Here is a 21508-nt window from a genome sequence, read left to right as displayed (position 1 = left end):
CTTTATTCAACAAGAGACCTGCTACACATACAAGTCTTTTTGACATACAAGTTTATATAAGTTAATCCTAATTCAATAAAATCCACTTTTATAATGCAAGGAAGAAGAGGAAGAGTTTTGAATTATATAAAACTTATCAATACACATACATAAAAAATTCTTAAACAATACAATATAAATGACTTGTATAAACTTGTGTGTGTAAATGACTTGTATGTAGAGAATAATCCATTCAACAACTTGTTGGAATATTTTCAAAAGTTATTTAAAAGGAATGAGAAAATTTAATTTCTTGACTATTTTTTCAAATTTTTTTTACTTACAAAAATTCGTTTAAAGAGTAAAATGATCAAATATGGAAAATGGAAAGAACTCGTTTTTCATGTAAATTGTAGACATTTGTATTTTTTTTTTATATTTTATGTATTTTGTCAAATTAAAACCATTTTTAAAGGATTAAAATATCTTTTCTTCTGATAATAATTAAAGAGTTAGTTAGTTTGTAAAATCATTTGTTATTTTTATTTTCTTTTTGAATAACAGTTGTGATTAATAATTAAAAAGGAATCAACTAACTTGTGTTTTAAGGACACATTTTAATAGTATAATAATTAATATATAAAAAGGTTCCATTTTCAATAATTTGTAATAAAACTTTTTTTATGATATTTTTAACATATACTTTTAGAACATAAAAATTACTAAAATTCATTAAAAGAAATTATTTACATATAATTGTCATTTTTATAAATTATCAATGTTTTCAAAATTAGTTTATATTTATAAAAAAATATATAATTTTATATATCAATAAATATTTAAATTTATTTTTATATTTATATTTATTATAATATTTTAATTTTAAAATTATTTTTATCAAATATAATTATTATTTATACTTATTAAAAGTTAATTTCAGTTTGATTTATTAGAGAAATAAAAAATGCTACTATAAATTAGACTGTTTTCTTTAATTGTCAATATTTGGTAGGATTTGCAAAATAAATTTTATCTGAATAATATGTGTATGATTTTCGAGGCTAATTTTTTTATACATGGATGATTTTAATATGAAATACAAAAATTTTATACGGTTATGATAATAGTACAAAATATCAATAACATTTTGTAATAAAAATATATTTTAATTTATTTAATTTCATTTATTTACAATATAATTTATGATAAATTGAAATTGAACAATAAAAAATATTTTATCTTTTATTTAATTTTTATTGTAACAAAAAAAATTACTCAATTTTATTTATTCACATTATAATTTCATTAAAAAATTAATTTATTAATAAAATAAATAAAATTAAAATATATAAAATTAAATTAAACATTCTAACACATATATAAAGTTAAAGAAAATATAGGGAGCCAATGTAATATTTGTACGATATATATAATGGAAATTTAGAAATGTCCGATTCAGTATTAGAGATATAATTATTAGTGTAATTTTTTTTCATCAGCTTAACATTTAAGACTCTAAATCTTAAAGATCAAAAATTCGATCTTGATAAACCTAAAATCAGCTTATACAAATATTCCATTAACTTCCTAGGACGACTCATCAAGTTATTTATCCGGGGGTTTGGTCAAGTATTTGGCTTTGATTTTGATTATTCTTTATTCTGGGTTTGAAAGTTGAGTTGATTTGGTTTGGTTTGGGAAGAAGCAGAAGCAGAAAGGCAGAAAGTGGTTGCGTTGTGTCCTCTGGTGGTTTGTCGAATCTCATTGCTCTACAATCTACTCGACGGAGAATTCCACTTTTGCTAGTATTTAGGTTTGCTTTCTTATGATTATCGGATTCGCGTATTGATTGAATTATTATCATTAACAATAATAATTTGGATGAGAAGGAAGAAGGAATAGAGAGATGGATGACAGAAGCAGCAGCAGAAGTAGAAGCAGAAGCGTTGGGGATGGAGAAATGGGAAAAGCAGTGATTGCATTGATATGCGGGACGCTTGTGTACTATCACTGTGCTTACCGCAATTCGAGCATTGTGTCCCTCTTCTCCGACGTCTTCATTGTGCTTCTCTGTTCCCTCGCCATTCTCGGCCTTCTCTTCCGTCAGATGAACGTGGAGTCTGTATTATTCTCTTTCTCTTGTACTATTCATAATTCACTCTCTCTCTGTCTCTCTGTCTCTCTAACTTAGGGTTTCTCTTTTCGATAGGGTGCCTGTGGATCCATTGGAGTGGCAAATCTCTCAGGACACTGCTAATACCATCGTCGCCTGCCTTGCTAACACCGTCGGTGCCGCCGAGTCCGTCTTGAGGGTTGCTGCCACCGGCCATGACAAGAGACTCTTTTTCAAGGTATGTATGTATGTTTCTGACACTGATAGACCATGGAGATCTTGAGTCGTCATGTTTGATTTCACTTGCCTCTCTTATGTCAGGTCATTTCTTGCCTTTATGTCTTATCTGCTCTCGGAAGATTGGCTTTGGGTATCACAGTTGCCTATGCTGGTACACCTTTCATCACTTGATCCCTTCTTATCATTTATGTCTGCTTCTTTTGCAAGTGAAAAGAGGCACCTGCAGTATCTAAATATGTGAAAAACCATAAAAGACAAGTGCTTCTTTTTAACAGTAATATCGCTCTATCATTGCTCTCCTCTTAAAAGCAAAATATTGGGGATTTGAGGGGAAAAAATGGTAAACTGAAATATTTGCTCTGCTTTCTTATCAGCTATCTTTCGGTCTTCTTAAGTTATAAAACTATAAGTGTCTCCAGGATTGAAAATATTTTGTCTTAGTTGAGAGTGTGCACTGCAAAAGAATCTACATCACTTCCCATGAATCACATTCATGTTTACCTCTATAGTTTGGATTTGGAATATGTTTTAGTAACTGTTAACATCCCACATTAAATGCTGATCAGCCTTACATTCATCTCGTTTGAGATCATTACGCGTATTTTTCTATGCTCTTGCTTGCTGCTGCTGTGTATAAACTCTCACATTGTGTTATTACAGGACTATGCTTGTTTTGTCTTTACATGCTCGCAGAATCTTCTCAATCAATCAGTTCGTGTCTTTCCTGGATATTGGGAAGAAGAAACGACACTAGTGAAGACCAAGACACCATCATGTAACTTAATCATTTTTGTACTTGTATTTTGTTCCGAATGTAAAGTTCACTCCGTAGCCGAATCTAGAATTGCAACAGTTCAGACCCAAAAAAAAAAAAATGCAATGATATCAATGTGCTTGATCTTAATATAGAGATTTTCTACTTGCTTCACTTTACCACCAGAATAAAGGTTTTTCGAAAGTTGGAGATTGATTCGTCCAGTCTCATTCACCGGTTATACAATTCTGGTTGCTTTCGAATACTCCATCTATTTCTTGTGTGACCATAGCTGCAAACAGCAGGCAAAATCAAATCCTACTTTACATTTTTTGCCTCAACCATTGGATAGTCTCAAAATTGAGCACAAATAATATATCAAAAGTAGAAGCTATTACCACTGCGAAATAGAATTTAGGACACAGGATATGCTATACACAATACTAAGATTATTGCTTAGGAACCAACCTTTTTTAACTAACAAAATAGTGGATGAACAAAGATTAAGTGAAGGAAAGAGAAATTTAAAGAAAAAGATAAATATTGACAAATAATTTGCTAAAAGATGTTAAGTTTCTAGTGTTTTTCCTTGTAGTAATATCAGCCAAAAGTTGACAGTGAATGCACAAATATGTTGATAAATTGAAGCATTATGCAGTTGAAGAGAAGCAGCTGGCTGGGAGGCGTATTTATTTTATATATCGCTGAAGAAAAACAGCTAAGAAAATGCCACTCCACACTTGAATGAAATTAAACATTGATATTCAGTCAATCAATCGACCATTAAATATAAATCTTATCACCAAATTAACGTAACTGAAATATAAATGCGAACTGCTATAAGTACTCAAATGAACGGATGAATTTTAAATAGATATATACACCCATAGTAGCAAACCAAGAAATATTGACGAAAGCTTGAGGGGAGGGGACAAAAGATTTGTTGAAAGCTTGAGGGGAGGGGACAAAAGATTTGTTGAACTTGTAGTCACGCAAACCTACCAGCAATATTATTTGTATGGTTAACTAAAATAGGAGACCGGAAATTTCTCCCAAACTCATCCTTTCACCTTTTGTATGATGAAAATCTCTATATCAATATTAAAATCTAAAAAATAAATAAATGAAAGAGTCAGGCTGACTGGTTAGCAGGAGTGAACAATCCCTACAAGCTAACCAACTGGCTGCTGAGGCCAAATGGTTATGCAATCCCTCTTTCTTATGGTATTTAAATCACCAATTCTCAAATTCAAAAACAAAAAGGGTTCGCCATGATTAACTTGCATAATCTGTGCAGTTAACAAACCCATGGTAGCTTTTGATAGGCTATAATGAATGACACTTTTGGACAACCAGTATGTCCTTCCATGCCTCATAGAACATCCAGGTGATGCCAGAGGACGGCATGACCTTCAAACAGCTCGCAGCCCAACCTCTGTAGAGTCCCTTCAAGCCTTCTTCTCGAATCACTTCTGAAAGTGCAGCTGCCATGTTTGGCGGGCACCTACCTTGCAAAGCTCCCACCATCAACCGCTTCCTCGCCACCTCCAAAGGGAAGCTAATTGTGCTGGCTGTAAAACCTGAGCATGCACAGAAGAGCTAGTTTAATGCCAAATCAATCTTAGCTAGCATAAGGTCAGGATAGATATAGAGATAGAATCAGCCACATACATAGACTAGGGTTTGAATTAAAAAAAGGGCGCATTAAGTTAAATATTAAACATATTGCTTCAGTAAATTGGTGTCCATGTATATATAGAAGTCAGATGAAGTGGCAGAGAATCTCTCACCCGCTAGAGCCCCAATTACAAGCATCTCTGGACGATTTAAAGACTTCTTATTTTTCGTCTCGCAGTAAGACTTTTTTATTGTATCATACATGAAGTAATAGCATGTGCTGTACGGAAGCATGCCAACCAGAGTAGGTGATATACCAGCATAAAAACCACCAATACCACCATCTCTATAAATATTCCTAACTGCAATGCTCAGATTAGGGTAGACTTCAGGACTTACAGTCAACCGATCCTGTGATTACAAATTTACAATGCGGGTGAGAAACAAGAGCAAAAGACTTGCTCATTCAGTGGAATACTTTGTGGCTTATTCGATACCTTGATAACCTCAAGAGGGTGACAACAGAGTGTGCTGGCAATTCCTGCAGCTGCCCCGGCCACAGCAACAGGTGAAATCCAGGACAAAGACAAGTTCAAGTTGATGGAACCTATCTGCATCTTGGGGCATTCTTCCAGTTTCCATTTGTCTTGGAGAGATGTCATTGCCCGTTTTACACACTCAAAGGTGCCAAGCTCAATAGCCTGTGTAGGAATTATACGAAGCATATTGATTGTGTTTCCAGCCCACAATCCTTGCCAACCCTGCTCCTCTATAACTTGAACAAAGCTACCAGCAATATTTTTGGAGCCAACACCAACCACCATTCTTGTCCTGCATGGTTCACAGCACAGGTTTATAAAGATATATAATACATTAAATTGTCTATAGATAAACGGAGAACTGAATAACCTGATGGTCTCAAGAGGGGCAAGTACAGCTTTAGTCATGGCTCTCAGACTAAAAGGTACAATGACATCAACAATAATAATATGAACATGGGGAGGGGACTAACTCGGAAGGCGTGTGCAAGGTTAGGTAGTTGAAAGGCGGAGTCTTTATCGGATTCCATAATGATCGACACATCTTTGGGGAGGGGCAGCGGAAACAGCATCATGCTGTACATGTCTCCGAAGACGCCCTGTTTCTTCCCCTTCTTCTGCTGTTCCTGCACTTGGTATTCAAAAGCCATGGATTTTATTTGCCAACAGTTAACAACAACAGCCTCAACCTATTCGTTTGTGTGTGTTTTTTTAAATAAGAAGGATGTGCTTGTTCCTAGATAGATAGATAGATAATAAACGCAACAGGAATGAAAAAGAAAATCGAAAGAGATTGAATAGACATGCCTGAGAATGATAGTGAACGTGAAAGTGAGAGGAAGAGGGGAGTTTTGGCGACATCTTAGATCACAGATATTTTTGTTTTGGGATTTTGGCAAGATGTCTGTCTCTCAGAAAATATCTATGCTTTTAGTTTTTTAGTTCCCGGCGGCAGAATGGGTGGTTGGTAGCTAGTTAGGGTAGGATTGCCTTGAATTCGGCATATCACGGGTTAGATTAAAAGCTTAAGGCGATGGATGGCACCTCAGGCCTAGGCTGCCTGGAACCAGCAGGTTAGGTTAGTGCTCTCCTTTGGCATCTCATCCCCTGTCACCACTCAGCCCGGTAAAGTTAAATTGCTTTTTTTTCAACTTTGAATTACTTCCAACTACGCTGTGGGTTCCACCTTTGACCTTACCCAACCACAGTATTTTCCGCCTCTTTCTTTCAAAATATTCTTTACTCCTTTTCTACCTATTTTCCTCTCATCTTTTTATCTTTCCACTCAACCACTAGGGTTTGTGAAACCCATTTTAATTCATTTTAAATTATATCTAATAATCAAAACAAAAATGTATTTAGGTTTTCCAATTAATTCAATTTTTAAAAAATTTATTAAATAATAATGAAGAAAATAATAAAACACCATACAATTATACATGAGGATGCATTTCCCTTAAATTAAATATTATATATTTATAATTTATAATTTGTCTATTTTAATATAAATAAAGAGTTCTTATGCTGATATGACATTCATACATTTGAATTTAAAAATTATTTGTTTAGGTACTGTCACTAAAAATTTTTAAAATTTTGTTTATAAATTATAAATAATTTTTTACTTAAGTTGTTATTTTTTAAATTTTTAAATATATTTTTTTAGATTATTAAGTATTTAATTTTTAATATTGTTGAACTAATTTAAAAAATTTATGTATAAATTATAAATTATTTGCTTAAGTTGTTATTTTTTAAATTTTTAAATTATAGTTATATTTTATTTTATATAATAATATTACGTTTTTATTTTAAAAAAGACTAATAATAAGTTCACGTAATAACAATAATTTTATCTAAAAAATTAAATAAAAAGATAACACAATCTCTTTATTAAAATTAAAAATAACTTAATTATTTTACCTATCAAATTAGTTACCTCATACTTAAAAATTTAATATATTAATGTATTCTATATAATTTAAAAAAACATAAAATTTTGAACTAAAATATTGAAATATTTAAATCCAAAATATAATTCAAAAAGTTTTATTACTTTATATATGATGACAAATGTATATTAACTAATGTTGTAAGTACTATTCAATAAGAGTAATATTTCGTAACCAACAAATATTATTTTAGACTAATATTTAACAGTAAAAAATTATTCTATATTTATATATATTTACATACATAAAATATATAATTTATATTTATATTTACCAAATTTGTAAAATTTTTTTGATAGACAACAGCACATTAAGCCCAAAAAAAAAAAAACTAGATAAAAACTATCCTTAAAAATACAATTCCAGTGAAATCTGTATGAAAACTTAAAAAGATACATGAGGAAATAAAAAAAAAATAACATCTCAGTTAAAATTCATAACATTGCCATGCTAATCTATCTGCACAAGCATTTACTTCTCAAAATTCATGATAGATGTTCCTAATTATTTAAGCTGCTACAACATTTTTTAATAGATATTAATCAACACAATTTGTATTCATATTTATCAAAATTTACATTCATATTTTTTTATTAAAAATAATTTAATATTTGTATTGATCAAATATTAATCAAAATTAATAAAAAGTACTGACTCCCAAGAGTTTGCTACATCGCTGAAGTATTTATAAGACTTCTTTCATTAACCTAGAATACGTCTTAATTTCAATGGATCTATTACTATCAACTTCAATTTCTTAAAAAAAAATTGACTTTCATTTTGCTCAACAAATAATTGCTTAATTCCTTAACATTATATTGTTTAAAAGCATTATAAACCTCCTAGCAATATAATTTCTAACAACTTTTCTCTATAAAATCTATTTCACAATAACCCCGACTATCATAATAAATGTTTCATGACGAACATGCATGTTAAATTCCCAATATTGTTTAAATATGCACCAAAATTTTTATGTTGTATACCAAAACTTATGTGTTGTACATATTAATTATTATTGGTTGGATGTCAATATTTAACATAACTCCGCCTATGTTACACTTGCGGTACATAGCCGGTCCCAAGCCCGGATAAAGGAGGAGGATTGTGTTAGGTCTTCGGCAACCAACATAAAAATATAGCCGAACCCCCATGCCATGACATGGATGTCAATATTTAACATATATGGTCCTACAAAAATTTCTATACTGAGCACAAATTTTTGTACTACACCAAAATTTGTATATTTTGCACCTAAGTTTTGCATTATACATATTTTGTTAGTTGAGTATCAATGTTCTGAACATGTTGTCTTTCAAAAAATTGTTATATACTAAAAATTTCTATGTTGTGCACTAAAATTTATGTATTGTGCCTCAAAATTTTTGTGCACTGATTTTCTGAACATATATAAAAGATGAAGACGAAGACAACAATAATGATGATAATACATGAGAATGGGAAGGAGAAGAAATTAAACAAGAAGAAAAAGAAGACATCAATGGTGACAGCAACAACAACAACGATCGCAGTAGTGGCAGCGACGACGGTGACAACATTGAAAAAGAAGCGCGCAAGAAAAGAAAAAGTAGCACCTGCGTACATATGAAAGAGAAGAACTGAAGAAGCGCACAATGACTTGATTGAAAATTTGGTTTAAAAGAAATTTGGACGTCTAGCTTTATTTTTTTGTGAATAATATGCATCAAAACATAAATTCAAACTTTATGATATATCAGTTGCAGAAAAGATAAAATCTTACATAGTTGTTGATTCCAAATCCGAATAAAGGTCGTGTTAGGCATCGACAACCAACATAAAAACTACCAAATTTTTGACATTGACCAAACACGTTATTGTTGTTTATTATAAAATTATTTTTTTAACCCTCATTTTTAGAGGATTTAGATTTTAGAGTAAAAAAAAAAATAATTTCAAAGAGTTAATTGATATTACCGGAAAAAATTGGCTCATTAGTTGAACTCAAAAAAATTAAATTCTCCATATTATCTACACAACAAAAGATACCGAGATTTTAAAGCATCAAATTTGCCTTTACTTCGTCACTCCATTTTTTCAAAAGGACATATTTTTCTTTCGTAATATGTATAGATTTTGTTTGGTAAAAAGACAAATTTGTTGTTTTTTTCTCAAATCTTGAAAGACAAATTTATCCTTTGTGTTTTTGGTCAAAAACAAGTTTGGATATTTCCTCTATATAATTATCAATTTAATTGAAATAATAAGTAAAATATCATCATAATAGATTTGAAAAGCAAGACTAAAAAGCTAATAGTAATAATAATAGTTAAAAAGAAAAGGCCAAAATCAAAGCAAAGGAAAAAAAAGATGACTTTCCATAATAGGGAGTAAAAACATATTTAAACGGTTAAACCTTAACTAGATATGACCTCAATGTAATATGTTACCCCACACACCCCCCAACTCCACTTGACGAATAGAAGGAGCAATTATGGCATTGTCCAAAGAGAAGCTTTGGTGGACTTCTTGAAACTTTCTACCTAAACCTTTCCCTCGCAGCACACATCACATGACTGCTGGGTGTTTTCGCACAGAAAGAAGCATAACAAACTTTTATATTCATAAATTAGAGCTAAAAATTTCTACTCTATTTGAGTGACTCCCAAAGAGGCACTTCTAAGCTGCATTAGCATTAGGAAATACCATCATCAAACCCCTAGCATTTTCTGTACTTTCATAATAATGATCACAATTTCTACTGCAGATATATTCTTTTGTGATTACGATGATATTATCTTTTGAGCTACACAGCATACCTTTAGATTTGAAAGCCAATGCCAAGTTTTATCTTGCATAACGGTCCACAAGAACTTTAGCTTTATCTGATGCAAAGAACCGAGCCTGCACATAAGATGTGGGTTAACACTATATGTTCATAACGGTATAACGACATTAATCAAAACAACTTTTTTAAAATCATCGGTCTCACATATATGCAGGGCTATGTATATGCATTTTATTTTTAACATCTTATCAACTACTCATCAGTAATGCAAATTTAATAAATCAAACATACCTGTATGAACATCCTCTCTGCATCTCCAATATTTTTGTTTTCTTTTAGGATGATTCCCTACATAAGTACAATATCATATTTGAATTGAATGCATGGCTGAGAAGGCAAACGAAATTCAGGTGAAAAATGGTTGAGGAAGAGGAAGAGATTGATATAAGAAACATAACACAAAAGGTATGATGTATTCTTTATTTATAACTATCAGTTTGGTAAAGTTTGTATTTTTTTTCAAAATAGTTTTACAAAGCTGACTTTTGAAAGAGAGTTTTCTAAAAGTTGTGACAATTATTTTTGGTAAATCAAACTAAAAATAACTTTCAATAAGCACAAACAACAACAACAACTATGTTTGATAAAACAACTTTTAAAATTTAAAAAGATCATAATAGACATAAATATAAGGGTAAATTTGGATATTTATTAATATATGAGGTTATATTAGACTTTTCTAATTTTGATAAGCACAAGTTATCTTTGAAAAACACCTCCTTAGGTGTTTACAAAAACACCCCTAGCAAGTACATGCACATAATCTTTTTTATTTACCAAATACAAAACGAGATGCTTGATCTTCCTAAAAGCACAAACACCTTTCCAAAAATGTTGCCATGCAGGCCACTAAAAATGTTGCCATGCAGGCCAATGAATCCATGGCCTAGCCAAAAGAAAGAAGTCTGGTGGCAAAGCAACCAAGAAACCAGAAGGAACAGCAAACTGTAGCTGTGCACTGATAAATTCCAATACTATATACATGTTCATTATAGATTGATTTTATGCAATATTAATGTAAAAGTGTTTACCCAGTTATCCAACCATGTATTTAAATGCGATGACTACTAACTTCCTCAAATGCCACATGCATAGTGAATGAGTTATATTGTTAGTTTTACAGTGTGCAGCACTTTATCGTTTATACTGCCAACATGCAAAATTAGATTCTAAAATTCAACTCATGTTATTTCGTTAATTTGGTTTACCGCGAACAGAAATGATCATAAGCTCCATGCTTAGTAATAATGAGAGAAGTTACAGACCTTAGCTAAGTATCCACGGAAATCATCAGGATAAGTTGATATGAGCTGATCATAAACAGCTACAGCATCACTGACATGGCCCCAATCGGAATAGGCTTTCCCAAGAAGTAATTCAACCTAAGTATTTCATAATATGAAAATTGGGAGACAAAATGTAAGAAAAAACAATGCAAAATATACGCATTGAATGTTTTCAACGTGTGAAAAAATGAGTAACATTAAGTATGTACTATAAGAATGCAACTGCTTCTTCAAGAAGACTCAGGTGAAAGCTAACCAATTTGGTATCCCCATTGACACCATTTTATTAAATTCATCCATCTGGCTATATAAAGGACTTCAACATACAATAAAAATCATTCCTGATCTGCTTTATGAAAATGCAATTTTTTGAATTTTTACAAGAAGGAAGTGGGAGATCATTTAAAAGCATCCCATCTTGTTAAAATTATCATCACAATGTGAAAATATCAAGGTGTATAGTTTCATTATGACAAAAACCTTTACTGGTTCATGTAACAATACAATTTTTATCTACCTATTCCATGGGTCTTCAAAATTTGTCTATCTATTTCAATAATTTGCAAAAAGAGCAGAAATAGAATATATCTATTATTTTAGAGAATAAGAGTTTACTTGGACTGGATCCAGCTTCCCTGTGTTTGTTGGGCTGCTATCAGATTTTGCGCTTTCCTTTACAGAACTCAGACGCTCACGACAGGAAAGAAGAAATTGAACAGCCTGTTGGAGAAATGATGGAAAAATAATCTTTTTTTTTTAATTCAACTAGTCGACACATCCACTAAAGCCAGTGTAAAAAATAACTCCATATTTCTGCACAGTATAAGAGCTTAACGAACCAGAATAGCCATATCTTGAGCATCAACCAATTATACCTTTTCTTCTTTAATTTTTAGGGGGGGAGATTTTATTCTCTATCACGGAGAAGCAGAAGCAGAAGAGAAGATATTGGTCTCTACATTTTTACTGATTTTAGTTTGGCCTCCATAATTTTATTTTTTAGGTTTCAGTTTAGCCCCTAAATGCCATTAATTTGTTTTTTGGTCCCTACATTTGAAGATAGGTCTTTATGTTTTTCATTTTTATTAAGAGTACGTTGTCACTAATTTTAGTAGCTCGTACATCCTAAGAATCCTTTATCATGATGACAAACCTCGTCTGGCTTTTTGGCAGCAAGTAATGAATTAGTAAGGCCTCGCAGAACTTCAAATTCAATATCCTTAGAAACCTGTCATTCACAATAGGCTATTTACAGATACTTCCAAATGGAATTTAAGCCAGATATACTCAAAAGTTTCAACTTCTAGGTGGACATAACAGATAGATTACATTTATTAAAAAATTGGAAATATTATGACTGGTAAAGAACTGAATATTGAGCGCATACTTTAAGAAAAAATCCAGAAGATATGAATAGAAAATACAGATATCATAATCTATCCCAAGTTCTAACCTAAATTATTGGCTTCCTTAAAACACTCGACTCTTCGTGACTTTGCTAGAAATTAAGATGTGAGTATTTAGTTCACAAAAAGCATCCACCAGCAAAGAGCAGTTGAAATGTTAAAAGACTAACTAACCATTGCTGAACTTTTATATGCAGCAATACTCCCTTCATAATCTTTGAGTTCATACTTAACTTCTCCAAGCAAACGGAAAACATCAGCATCATTTGGTTTTTCCTTAATTGGAACCCAACAAAAGAATCAGTTACAAAATTAAAGGAAGATCAAACAACAACAAAATATATGCAACATTTCACAATATATCCATGGTAAAAACATTATCAACCTTTGTTAAAACATCAAGTAGAGAAGCAGCTCTTGTATATTCCCCTAGTTCTGCCAAAGTTACTGCAGCTCCCTGAAAAATATTTTCAATGTATCTAGACACACAGAAATGGGGAGAAAAGAACTAACACCTATGACTTACTTCAAGAGCAGTTGCATCTCTTGGGGAGTTCCTTAATATTGCTTCAAATTCCTCAAGTCTACTCTGCCATACATCAGGAAGCACATATAAGAGCGGGAAAGAGATCGAGGGGGAACATGATGTAATATATTTCACCAATCACACTATGAATACTGTGATACAAGATACTGATCAAACATATCCACTTATGCCAAAGCTATGCCTATGAAAGAACAACTATATGCTTTCAGTAGGTACATTTCACGTGAATTATAGTGAACAAAATATTTATTCAACAAGTTTAGGCATCCAGTCGTGCAACAGAACAATCACAAATGCCTTTTCCAAATGGGGTTTGCTACATATTTATCCAGCAACAAGCCAACAACATTATGTTAAGTCATAAACCAAATTTTCACAAGGTGAATCTACATCGATATCCTCAGAATGGCTTCACTTGGAGAGTTCTTCTTGGTCATACTCTTAACTCTAATTAGTCATTAAGCAATCTTCCATGTAATCATATTGTTGAGTATAAGAGCAAGATTACTGAAATAACTTTGTGTTCAAGAAAACCAAGAATACTTCAAGACCAATCTGCTTTATCAATTGGCTCTCTTGGTTTGTTTTCTGTTATTAGTTAGTTAGCATCCTCTCTATATATATAGAGAACTTAGCTATTGTTAACTGTAATAATACACTCAGTTTGTAATACAACTATACAATTCTCTAGTTCATAAAATCTGCATTATCATTACTACAGAACAATTCTCTGCACTGCAACTAAACTCAATTCTCTTCTTCTTCACTCCCTTGATCTATGGTACCTGACACATATCGTCTAACTAGGACTTATATTGGTCCTCTCGTATGGACAGACCACCTTAGGAGAAATTCTATAATGTTTTCCTAAATGGGTAATAGGCACTATCCTGCTTTTCTTTGATGTATTTATGTTGTATCTATTTCTTCCTCATCTTGCCTGATCACATCAGCTATGAATAACATTGAAAACAAAGACATAACAATCTAAACTCAGCAAATGCCAACTGATTGCCAGACAATAGTCAGCTAGAAAAGTAGAAATGATACCTGAAGAGTGGCCTTCTCTTTTTCCGACAGCTTACTACTCACCACGGCACTGTCTTCATTGGGACTAGCAATCGAATGAACACGATGAAGATAAGTGTGAACATTCATAATCATTAGTCTCAAGCAAGCATGGTTATATATATATATATAAGTCTGATGCAGGATTTAATGTAAATAGACTAGGAACCTCAACTCCAACCAAAAAGTAAGAAACCAGCTTAGTTATAGTGGGTTGAAACTAAAATAAAATGTAATACAGAAGGAAGAAACCATTTTTGCACATGATTTGCGTGTTTATCTAGGATCATTGCAGACTTCAACAAGAATAATTTGTATCATAGAATGGCTCAACAAGCAATTGGCAAACCAAAGCCATACAGTGAGAAAAGAAAAATAACAATTAAGTAAATGGTATGAAGCCATGAGCTATACTTGCGGAGTTAATGTATATTGTCCGGTATTAGGTGTGCACATGCATACCTTCCAGAAGGAAGAAAATCTCCAAAAGCAAAAACGAGACCGAAGACGGCAACAGCTACTCCTACTCCAATCTGTGTCACGATGGTTATGTATACATATAAAGGAACATTTACATGCCGTAGAAAAGAAGAGATTTTTACCTTGGTAGCAAGGCCAATTGTCTTCTGGTCCGAAGATAGCGGTGGTGGTGCATCATAGTCAATGGGTCCAAACTGTTTTTCGTCGTCTGCTTTCTTTTGTTCAAGGGCAGACCTGAGCAGTGTAGCAAGTTCCCAAATTTGAGGTAGAAAAATTACCAAATGAGTAAGGAACAGAAAGAGAAGAACTAAAGTTGTACCTTCTAACTGCTTGAAGTCGTTGTTCAAAGTCAAGATCGAAAGTATCGTTGCGAGACTTGCCGTCGAGCTGTGGTGCGGGTGCCTCTGCAGAGAAAAAAGCATCCGAAGTTTGATGACTATACAGTGAGTAGTGAGTGGTGAATAGAATAAGAAGAGGATTGCAATTACGAGTGGATGGAGGACGAGATGTTGACCCCCTGCTACTGAGTTGAGCCTGTTAGCATCTTTTACGAACAACCATCCCTAAAATAAAATACAATACAGAGAGGAAATAGGAACACCTTTGCTTCGACACCAAACCTCTGTCCTTGCCAGTCCCAGCTTCGCCTTTGTTCGTCTGAAATGAAGCAATCAATGAATCAATGAAGAAGAAGAAGAACAACAAGAAGAAGAATACCCTACCTTAATCCTGCTGTTATCTCCAAGGCCAAAACCACGGCGTGGGCTTGGCTTCGAATCGGAGCAATGTATTCTTCTACAGTGACAATGACACTGACACCAAAACATTCCGCTGCTTCTCACTGACATAGTCCACATATTCATAATCAGCCACCTATCTCTCAAGTTTCAATGCACTCACTTCATTCAAGTTTCCAGCACACTGCACTGCACACCGCCATGACATACATACCATAAATAAACAAACACTAAATCTCTCGATATTCTTATATCAATTGTAAAATGAATTTCCCACCTCCCATGATCCCATCTATTATGATTATTACCAAAATAAAATATATAAGATACAAATACAAATTTAGATACATTTAATTTGCACTATATAAAAATTAAATTCAATTTTCAAAACAAATTATGAATTTTGTTTACTTTATTAAATATAATCAAATGTTCTTTTTCAATATTATGATATTTTTATTGAGTTGATAGTCAAAATAGTCCTTAAAAAATACTCACATCTTCATTTTGGTTTTTGAAAGATAAAATTAATCAAAAGCATCCGCGAAAGATATCGACGTTGATGGAGTTCGTCCTTTCGTCATTTCAGTTGTTGAGGTGTGTAACGTTTGCTGGGGTGGAACGTTAAGTTACAGCGTGTCACAAAGCAAAACGACGTAGCATCAATCCTCCACCCCAAAACCATGGAACGACGTCGTTTGTGGTCCAGGGTGGGATTTTCAAACGTTTTTCCCCATCACCTCCTCTCATAACAACCCTCTTCAACTTTCGCTCCAAAACCCCTCGTCTCCTCTCTACTCTGTGACTCTCTGCCCTGATACACTTGCGTATGATCAGAACCTCCTTGTTTACTTGACGGCCTTTGTGCGCATCGACATTTGTGGAAGAGTTGGTGCTACTAGAGTGGAAAGTTGGAGGAGTTTGCAGAGAACTTACGCGGTTAGAAGAAGGAACAGTAACTGCTACAGGTAAAGATTTAATTTTTTTTTGTCAGTTTTTGTTGATTTTGCACGGTTGGTGTATGTCGCTTTATGTTGACATAGTTCTAAGAACCATTTAGTTAGACTAGGATTTGGAGTTGACGTTGCTAGACAAGGTACGGTATTAGGAAGAACATGTTCTCTATGAGGTTGCTGTGACGGGTTTCATGGTTATTATGCTGTGGTTATTTTGGTGTTTGGTCTTAGTCGAGGGTTTGTGATGATTATGAGTATGTTGGTTGTTGTGTGTTTACATGCAGTTGTTACTCTGAGTTTGTTTCATATTTTGTTGTTGTTGATTAACGTTATTTGATTTTTGCTTTTGTAGATGGAGGATCCTCCTATGACACTTATATTTCACCGTGGTTGGAAGTTTAAGAAGGATGAGGGTGAAAATCTGTACTATGAGCCTGATCACACGGAGGTGTTAATGGGAGTTGACAGTGACACACTTGATGTGTTCTTTGTGAAGGGTTACTTTAAGGAATTGGGATATGCTGAGACTAGGGAATGTTGGTGGAAATCTCCCGGAGTTCCTCTTGAATCTGGGTTAGGGGTATTCATGGATCGGATCCGATCCGCATATCCGCGGTGTTTATCCGAATCCGATCCGAAAATTGCGGATATGGATCCGATCCGCAAGGCTAGCGGATCGGATCGGATCGGATTGCGGATTTTGTGTATGTATCCGCATATCCGCGTATCCGCAAAAATAAAGAAATAAATAAGTAAATATTCTTTTTATATTTTTTTTCAACTAATAATTATCATATATATTGTATTATTTTAATTTATTATGTAAGAAAAGTATGTTTAATATTATTTTAAGAGTAAACATATTTAAAAAAATAGAAAAATAAACTTTATTGATATTTTTTTAATAAAAATAATCCTTTAAAAATATTTTTGTGTTTTGCGGATATATCTGATATCCGATATCCAATCCAATCCGATCCGCAAATGTGCGGATCGGATCAGATCAGATCCAAGCTTAAAAATTGCGGATATTGGATCCGATCCGATCCGATAATTTTACTACGGATCGGATTGAAATTTTGGCCATATCCGATCCGATCTGATCCGCGTTCACCCCTAATCTGAGTTGAGGAGGTTGGCCACAGATGATGATTTGATTGCAATGGTCAAGAATTGTAGGAGGAACTTCAATTTGATCAACATGTATTTCGAACATGGTGTTTCAAAGCCGTTTGTGGTTGATGAGAAGGAAGAAGATGTGAAAAAAAATAAGCCATCCCAAACCAAGAAACAACACTCTCAACCCACTAAGCTACCATCCCGTCCAAAAGCATGCTCTCAATCCTCGAAGGTCTCAGGTGATGGTAACAATTTATACTCTCAGCCTTTAAAATTGCCTCCTCAGTCCACTAAGTTGCCTACCCAACCCACTAAGGTACCCACCAAACCCACTGGACCATCATCTAAGTTCACTAAACCATCATCTCAGCCCACCAAAAAATCACATGACCCTATTGACACTTCATCACAGCCCAAAAAATTCTATACTCAACCTACCAAGCCTACTTCTGCTGCACCTCAGACCAAAGCAAAGACCAATGTTACTACCACCACATACAAGAGCTGGAAGGCATGTGAAGACATTAGAGGTTAAAAAAAATAGTGACTCTCATGAATCTTATGAGAGTGCTGAGGACAGCCTTTACAAGCCTCCAAAGGTGCTAGGAAATGATGAATACAGCAGTGACAGTAATGATAGTGTGAACTCTACAAAGATGAACAAACATGGTGGTGGACTTGGGAAAGCACACTTTCACTTGTAGGTTCTGACAACTCACAGGTAAATTATCCAACCCTTGCATTCCTTCCCTTACTCTCACTTAGTAAGAATTGATTTCAATTTTTTCATTAAATTTGTATGTGCTGGCAACAAGGATACCATGTATGCATACAATTTCAGCCATTCAAAATAAAAATTGTAAGAGGATTAAGGAGTACTGCCATGAATGGTTGACAATAGAGGCGTATAAAAGGACATACTGTTTCAATGTCAACCCGGTGAAAAGACAAGATTTGTGGGAGAAAACACCGTCACCTGCCCCTGTCCCACCCCCAATTAAGCCAAAACCCGACAGGCCTACCAAGAAGAGGAGAAGAGACAAGGGTGAACATCTAACTGGGTCAAGCACTAGGATGAAGAGCAAGTACAATTCAATCAGGTGCATGTATTGTGGTGAAGTTGGACACAACAAAAGAGGTTGTGCAAAGAAGAAAAAAATGGATACTGAAGAACAAGCTAGGCAAATGCAACTGCAGTTTACACTTGTTAAAGAGCCTACTCCCCCTACATATGAAACAAACACCAAAACTAATGATGTTCAATCCTTTCTCTACTTCCTCCACCAGTCCAGCCACAACCTGATGTGATAATCAGCCAACCAAAAGGCTCCCCACCAAAACAAGAAAGCCAACTGCCTGTTGAAGACCTTCAAATTATTTACTTATTACTTTATCTTTAATACTACTTTCATTTATTTAGTTGAAAAATAATGGTTCTACCAACTGGCCTATTAGGATGCAAAGAGAGGAAGGCCACCCAAATTGCATATCATTAAACGCAAGGCAAGATTGAATGCCTCCACCAAATTACCTGTGGTCATATTTGCTGAAACACTGAAAGGAACAAGTTTCGCAACTGCTAAGAAGATGCAAAGTTTCATGATATTTGTACTAACTCCAGGCTTCAAGTATCCAAGAAAAAAAGATTAAGAACTTTAATTAGAAAATGTGTTTTGTATGTCGTTGTTATTAGTTTTTTGGGAACAGGGCTGTGTAAACTGGTTGTGTTATCAGGATCTTTTAGTTAGGCCTATTATATTGTTTTATTTAGGTGAACAATGCTATAGAACCTTTGTTTTGAATTGCTCTATTAAGTTATGGATCCTTGATTACCTATGTGGTATATCTGCTAAGATAATATGATATGATTATGATGTTTGTTATGGAATATAACAATGATTATGTCTATTTTGATGTATACAACTTTTTGGTGAATTTATATTTAGGTATAAACATCACTATATTGTATTTTCAATTGGCAAGTTTATGTTGGCTTAAACACAATTAAGCTAGAACACCTGATTTCATTCGTAAGTCACATCATCATTACATATCAACTAATTCAATCTCAAAGCTCTAACAACACCCCTAAAGCACAACAACGTAACACTCTATTTGTAGCTTTACTTGGAAATACATGTGAACAAAAGTGATGCACAAATAAAAGTAGCCACAATCATTGCAACTGAGATGTACATTATTAGCATCTTCATTGCTCTAACTTCACTTTCGAAGCTACCCAATCTCCATGAAACATTTAACCTCCATTCATCATAGTCACCATCAACCTCTACATCAGTTTCTGCCCCTGCTACATACCCATCATCATCAACCCACCTAAAGAAGTTGCAATGACTTCCCTTTTAAATATTTTCAAAAAAAATATCAATTTCAACTGCCCAACAAAATAGACATAAGAAAATGGGAAATAAAATTAATTTATCCTTACTCATCGGGTATCTTGCACAAGTATGGAACAACCTATCTGGATTCTCTCTTGTACCAGATTTTTGGATCGTTGTCCTTAATTAGCAAAAACATGTCTGGTCCTTGATCTTTCTCCTTTGTCGCATACAAGAGTTGGAACCATGGCTACCAAGAGACTGAGACAGCAAGTCACCGCTGCGACTTCCATTCATCATGACAGCGACTGAACAAACATACAGGGTCATCTACTACGAGAATCACACATTTATGCTTCAAATTGGGGTTAGGTTAGGATTGTAATATTAGGACTAATTTTAGCTAAATAAACAAACTTATCTGCTCAGCATTAACGTTAGCCACACTGGAGTGTGCCACGCTGTAACTTAATGTTCCAGCTCAGCAAACGTTACACACCTCAGCAACTGAGATGACGGAAGGACGAACTCCATCAACATCGGTATCTTTCGAGGATACTTTTGATTAATTTTATTTTTCAAAGACCAAAATGAATATCAAAATATCTTTCAGAAACGATTTTGACTATTAACTCTATTTTTATTCTAAAATTGTTTACTATTATATTATTAAACTGAAAAGTGAATATGATTCTCGCTAGTTACAGACAGGATAAATAATTTATTTTAAAAATACTTTTCAATTGATTTGTTGACATTTGAAATTTACTCTATATAAATTAAATCTAATTATTTTAATTTCACTCAAATTTTATCAAAACAGGTAAGAATATCCTGTTGAAAGTAAGGAACAGTATTAGTACTTTGATTTTCATTTTTTACAAAAGTCTAAATTTAGAATTATATTTTAATATACCAATAATATAACGATTATCTAATTAAATTTACATATTTAAATAATTTTTTAAATAGTTAAAAATTAATTATCTTTACTATGTGATCATAAATAATTAAATACTTGTATAAACATTTTTTATACTATCAACACATAAAAATTAAGTTAATAACTTTATTATAAAATCTTTCAAAAATTTATTGAATACTTATGTTCTGTTTTTGGGTCACGGAGTACTTATCCTTTTAGAAACATATAACTTATAACAGTTGTTTTTTCAGTGAAATACTTACTCTGCTTGTCCTGTATTCCTGTTACTTTTTTAGTTTTTTTCCTCTTTTCTTTTTGTGAAAATTCATATACAGTTTCTTTTTGTATATAAAATTGATATTTAAAAATTATTAGATAATTTAATAAATTTGACTAAATTATCATATAATAACTCTTAATTATTAACTTCACACAAAAATAACTATATCAGTATATTGACTTTTTCTTTTAATTGTTTTGGGCATGCCTTTTGTTTTCTCTAATATTACGCTTTATTGAAGCGCTAAAACAATTGAATGTGGCAAAACATCTCCATATTGTAAGTTCAGGATCATGTATTCTTGTGTAACAGGAAAAAAATTATATTTATATTAATTTTTA

At 33.1% G+C, this 21508-nt stretch overlaps 3 protein-coding genes across 7 annotated transcripts; 1 reads left to right on the top strand and 2 right to left on the bottom strand.

Annotated features, from left to right (window-relative positions):
- Positions 1–1518: 1518 nt before the first annotated feature.
- LOC112740789 (reticulon-like protein B22) lies at positions 1519–3236 on the top strand. Its single transcript, XM_025789414.3, has 5 exons — positions 1519–1792; positions 1869–2097; positions 2189–2330; positions 2414–2483; positions 2993–3236. The coding sequence occupies exons 2-5, from the start codon at positions 1886–1888 to the stop codon at positions 3109–3111; spliced, it is 543 nt and encodes a 180-aa protein (XP_025645199.1). The 5' UTR covers positions 1519–1792; positions 1869–1885; the 3' UTR covers positions 3112–3236.
- Positions 3237–4058: 822 nt separating this feature from the next.
- Positions 4059–5868, bottom strand: LOC112740788 (probable mitochondrial adenine nucleotide transporter BTL1). 2 transcript variants are annotated; one of them, XM_025789413.3, is made up of 4 exons: positions 5613–5868; positions 5201–5534; positions 4877–5114; positions 4059–4666 (listed from the first exon to the last, which is right to left on the bottom strand). In XM_025789413.3, the coding sequence occupies exons 1-4, from the start codon at positions 5648–5650 to the stop codon at positions 4413–4415; spliced, it is 864 nt and encodes a 287-aa protein (XP_025645198.1). In that variant the 5' UTR covers positions 5651–5868; the 3' UTR covers positions 4059–4412. The 2 variants fall into 2 exon arrangements, with proteins under 2 accessions (XP_025645198.1, XP_025645197.1); XM_025789412.3 differs by having other exon boundaries at positions 5716–5868.
- Positions 5869–8413: 2545 nt separating this feature from the next.
- Positions 8414–15873, bottom strand: LOC112740787 (uncharacterized). 4 transcript variants are annotated; one of them, XM_025789409.3, is made up of 16 exons: positions 15531–15873; positions 15410–15465; positions 15297–15325; positions 15128–15212; positions 14931–15042; positions 14791–14861; positions 14311–14374; positions 13240–13302; positions 13099–13170; positions 12888–12989; positions 12461–12535; positions 11923–12027; positions 11287–11403; positions 10253–10309; positions 9993–10077; positions 8414–8789 (listed from the first exon to the last, which is right to left on the bottom strand). In XM_025789409.3, exons 1-15 carry the CDS (start codon positions 15669–15671, stop codon positions 10021–10023), a joined length of 1206 nt encoding a protein of 401 aa, XP_025645194.1. In that variant the 5' UTR covers positions 15672–15873; the 3' UTR covers positions 8414–8789; positions 9993–10020. The 4 variants fall into 4 exon arrangements, 3 of the variants coding, with proteins under 3 accessions (XP_025645194.1, XP_025645192.1, XP_025645193.1); XM_025789407.3 differs by having other exon boundaries at positions 15297–15331; positions 15531–15859; XM_025789408.3 differs by having other exon boundaries at positions 15297–15328; positions 15531–15839.
- Positions 15874–21508: the final 5635 nt, after the last annotated feature.

This window comes from Arachis hypogaea, chromosome 14, assembly GCF_003086295.3.
Source record: "Arachis hypogaea cultivar Tifrunner chromosome 14, arahy.Tifrunner.gnm2.J5K5, whole genome shotgun sequence".
Lineage (NCBI taxonomy): Eukaryota > Viridiplantae > Streptophyta > Magnoliopsida > Fabales > Fabaceae > Arachis > Arachis hypogaea.
This window is presented reverse-complemented; position numbering and strand designations above follow the sequence as displayed.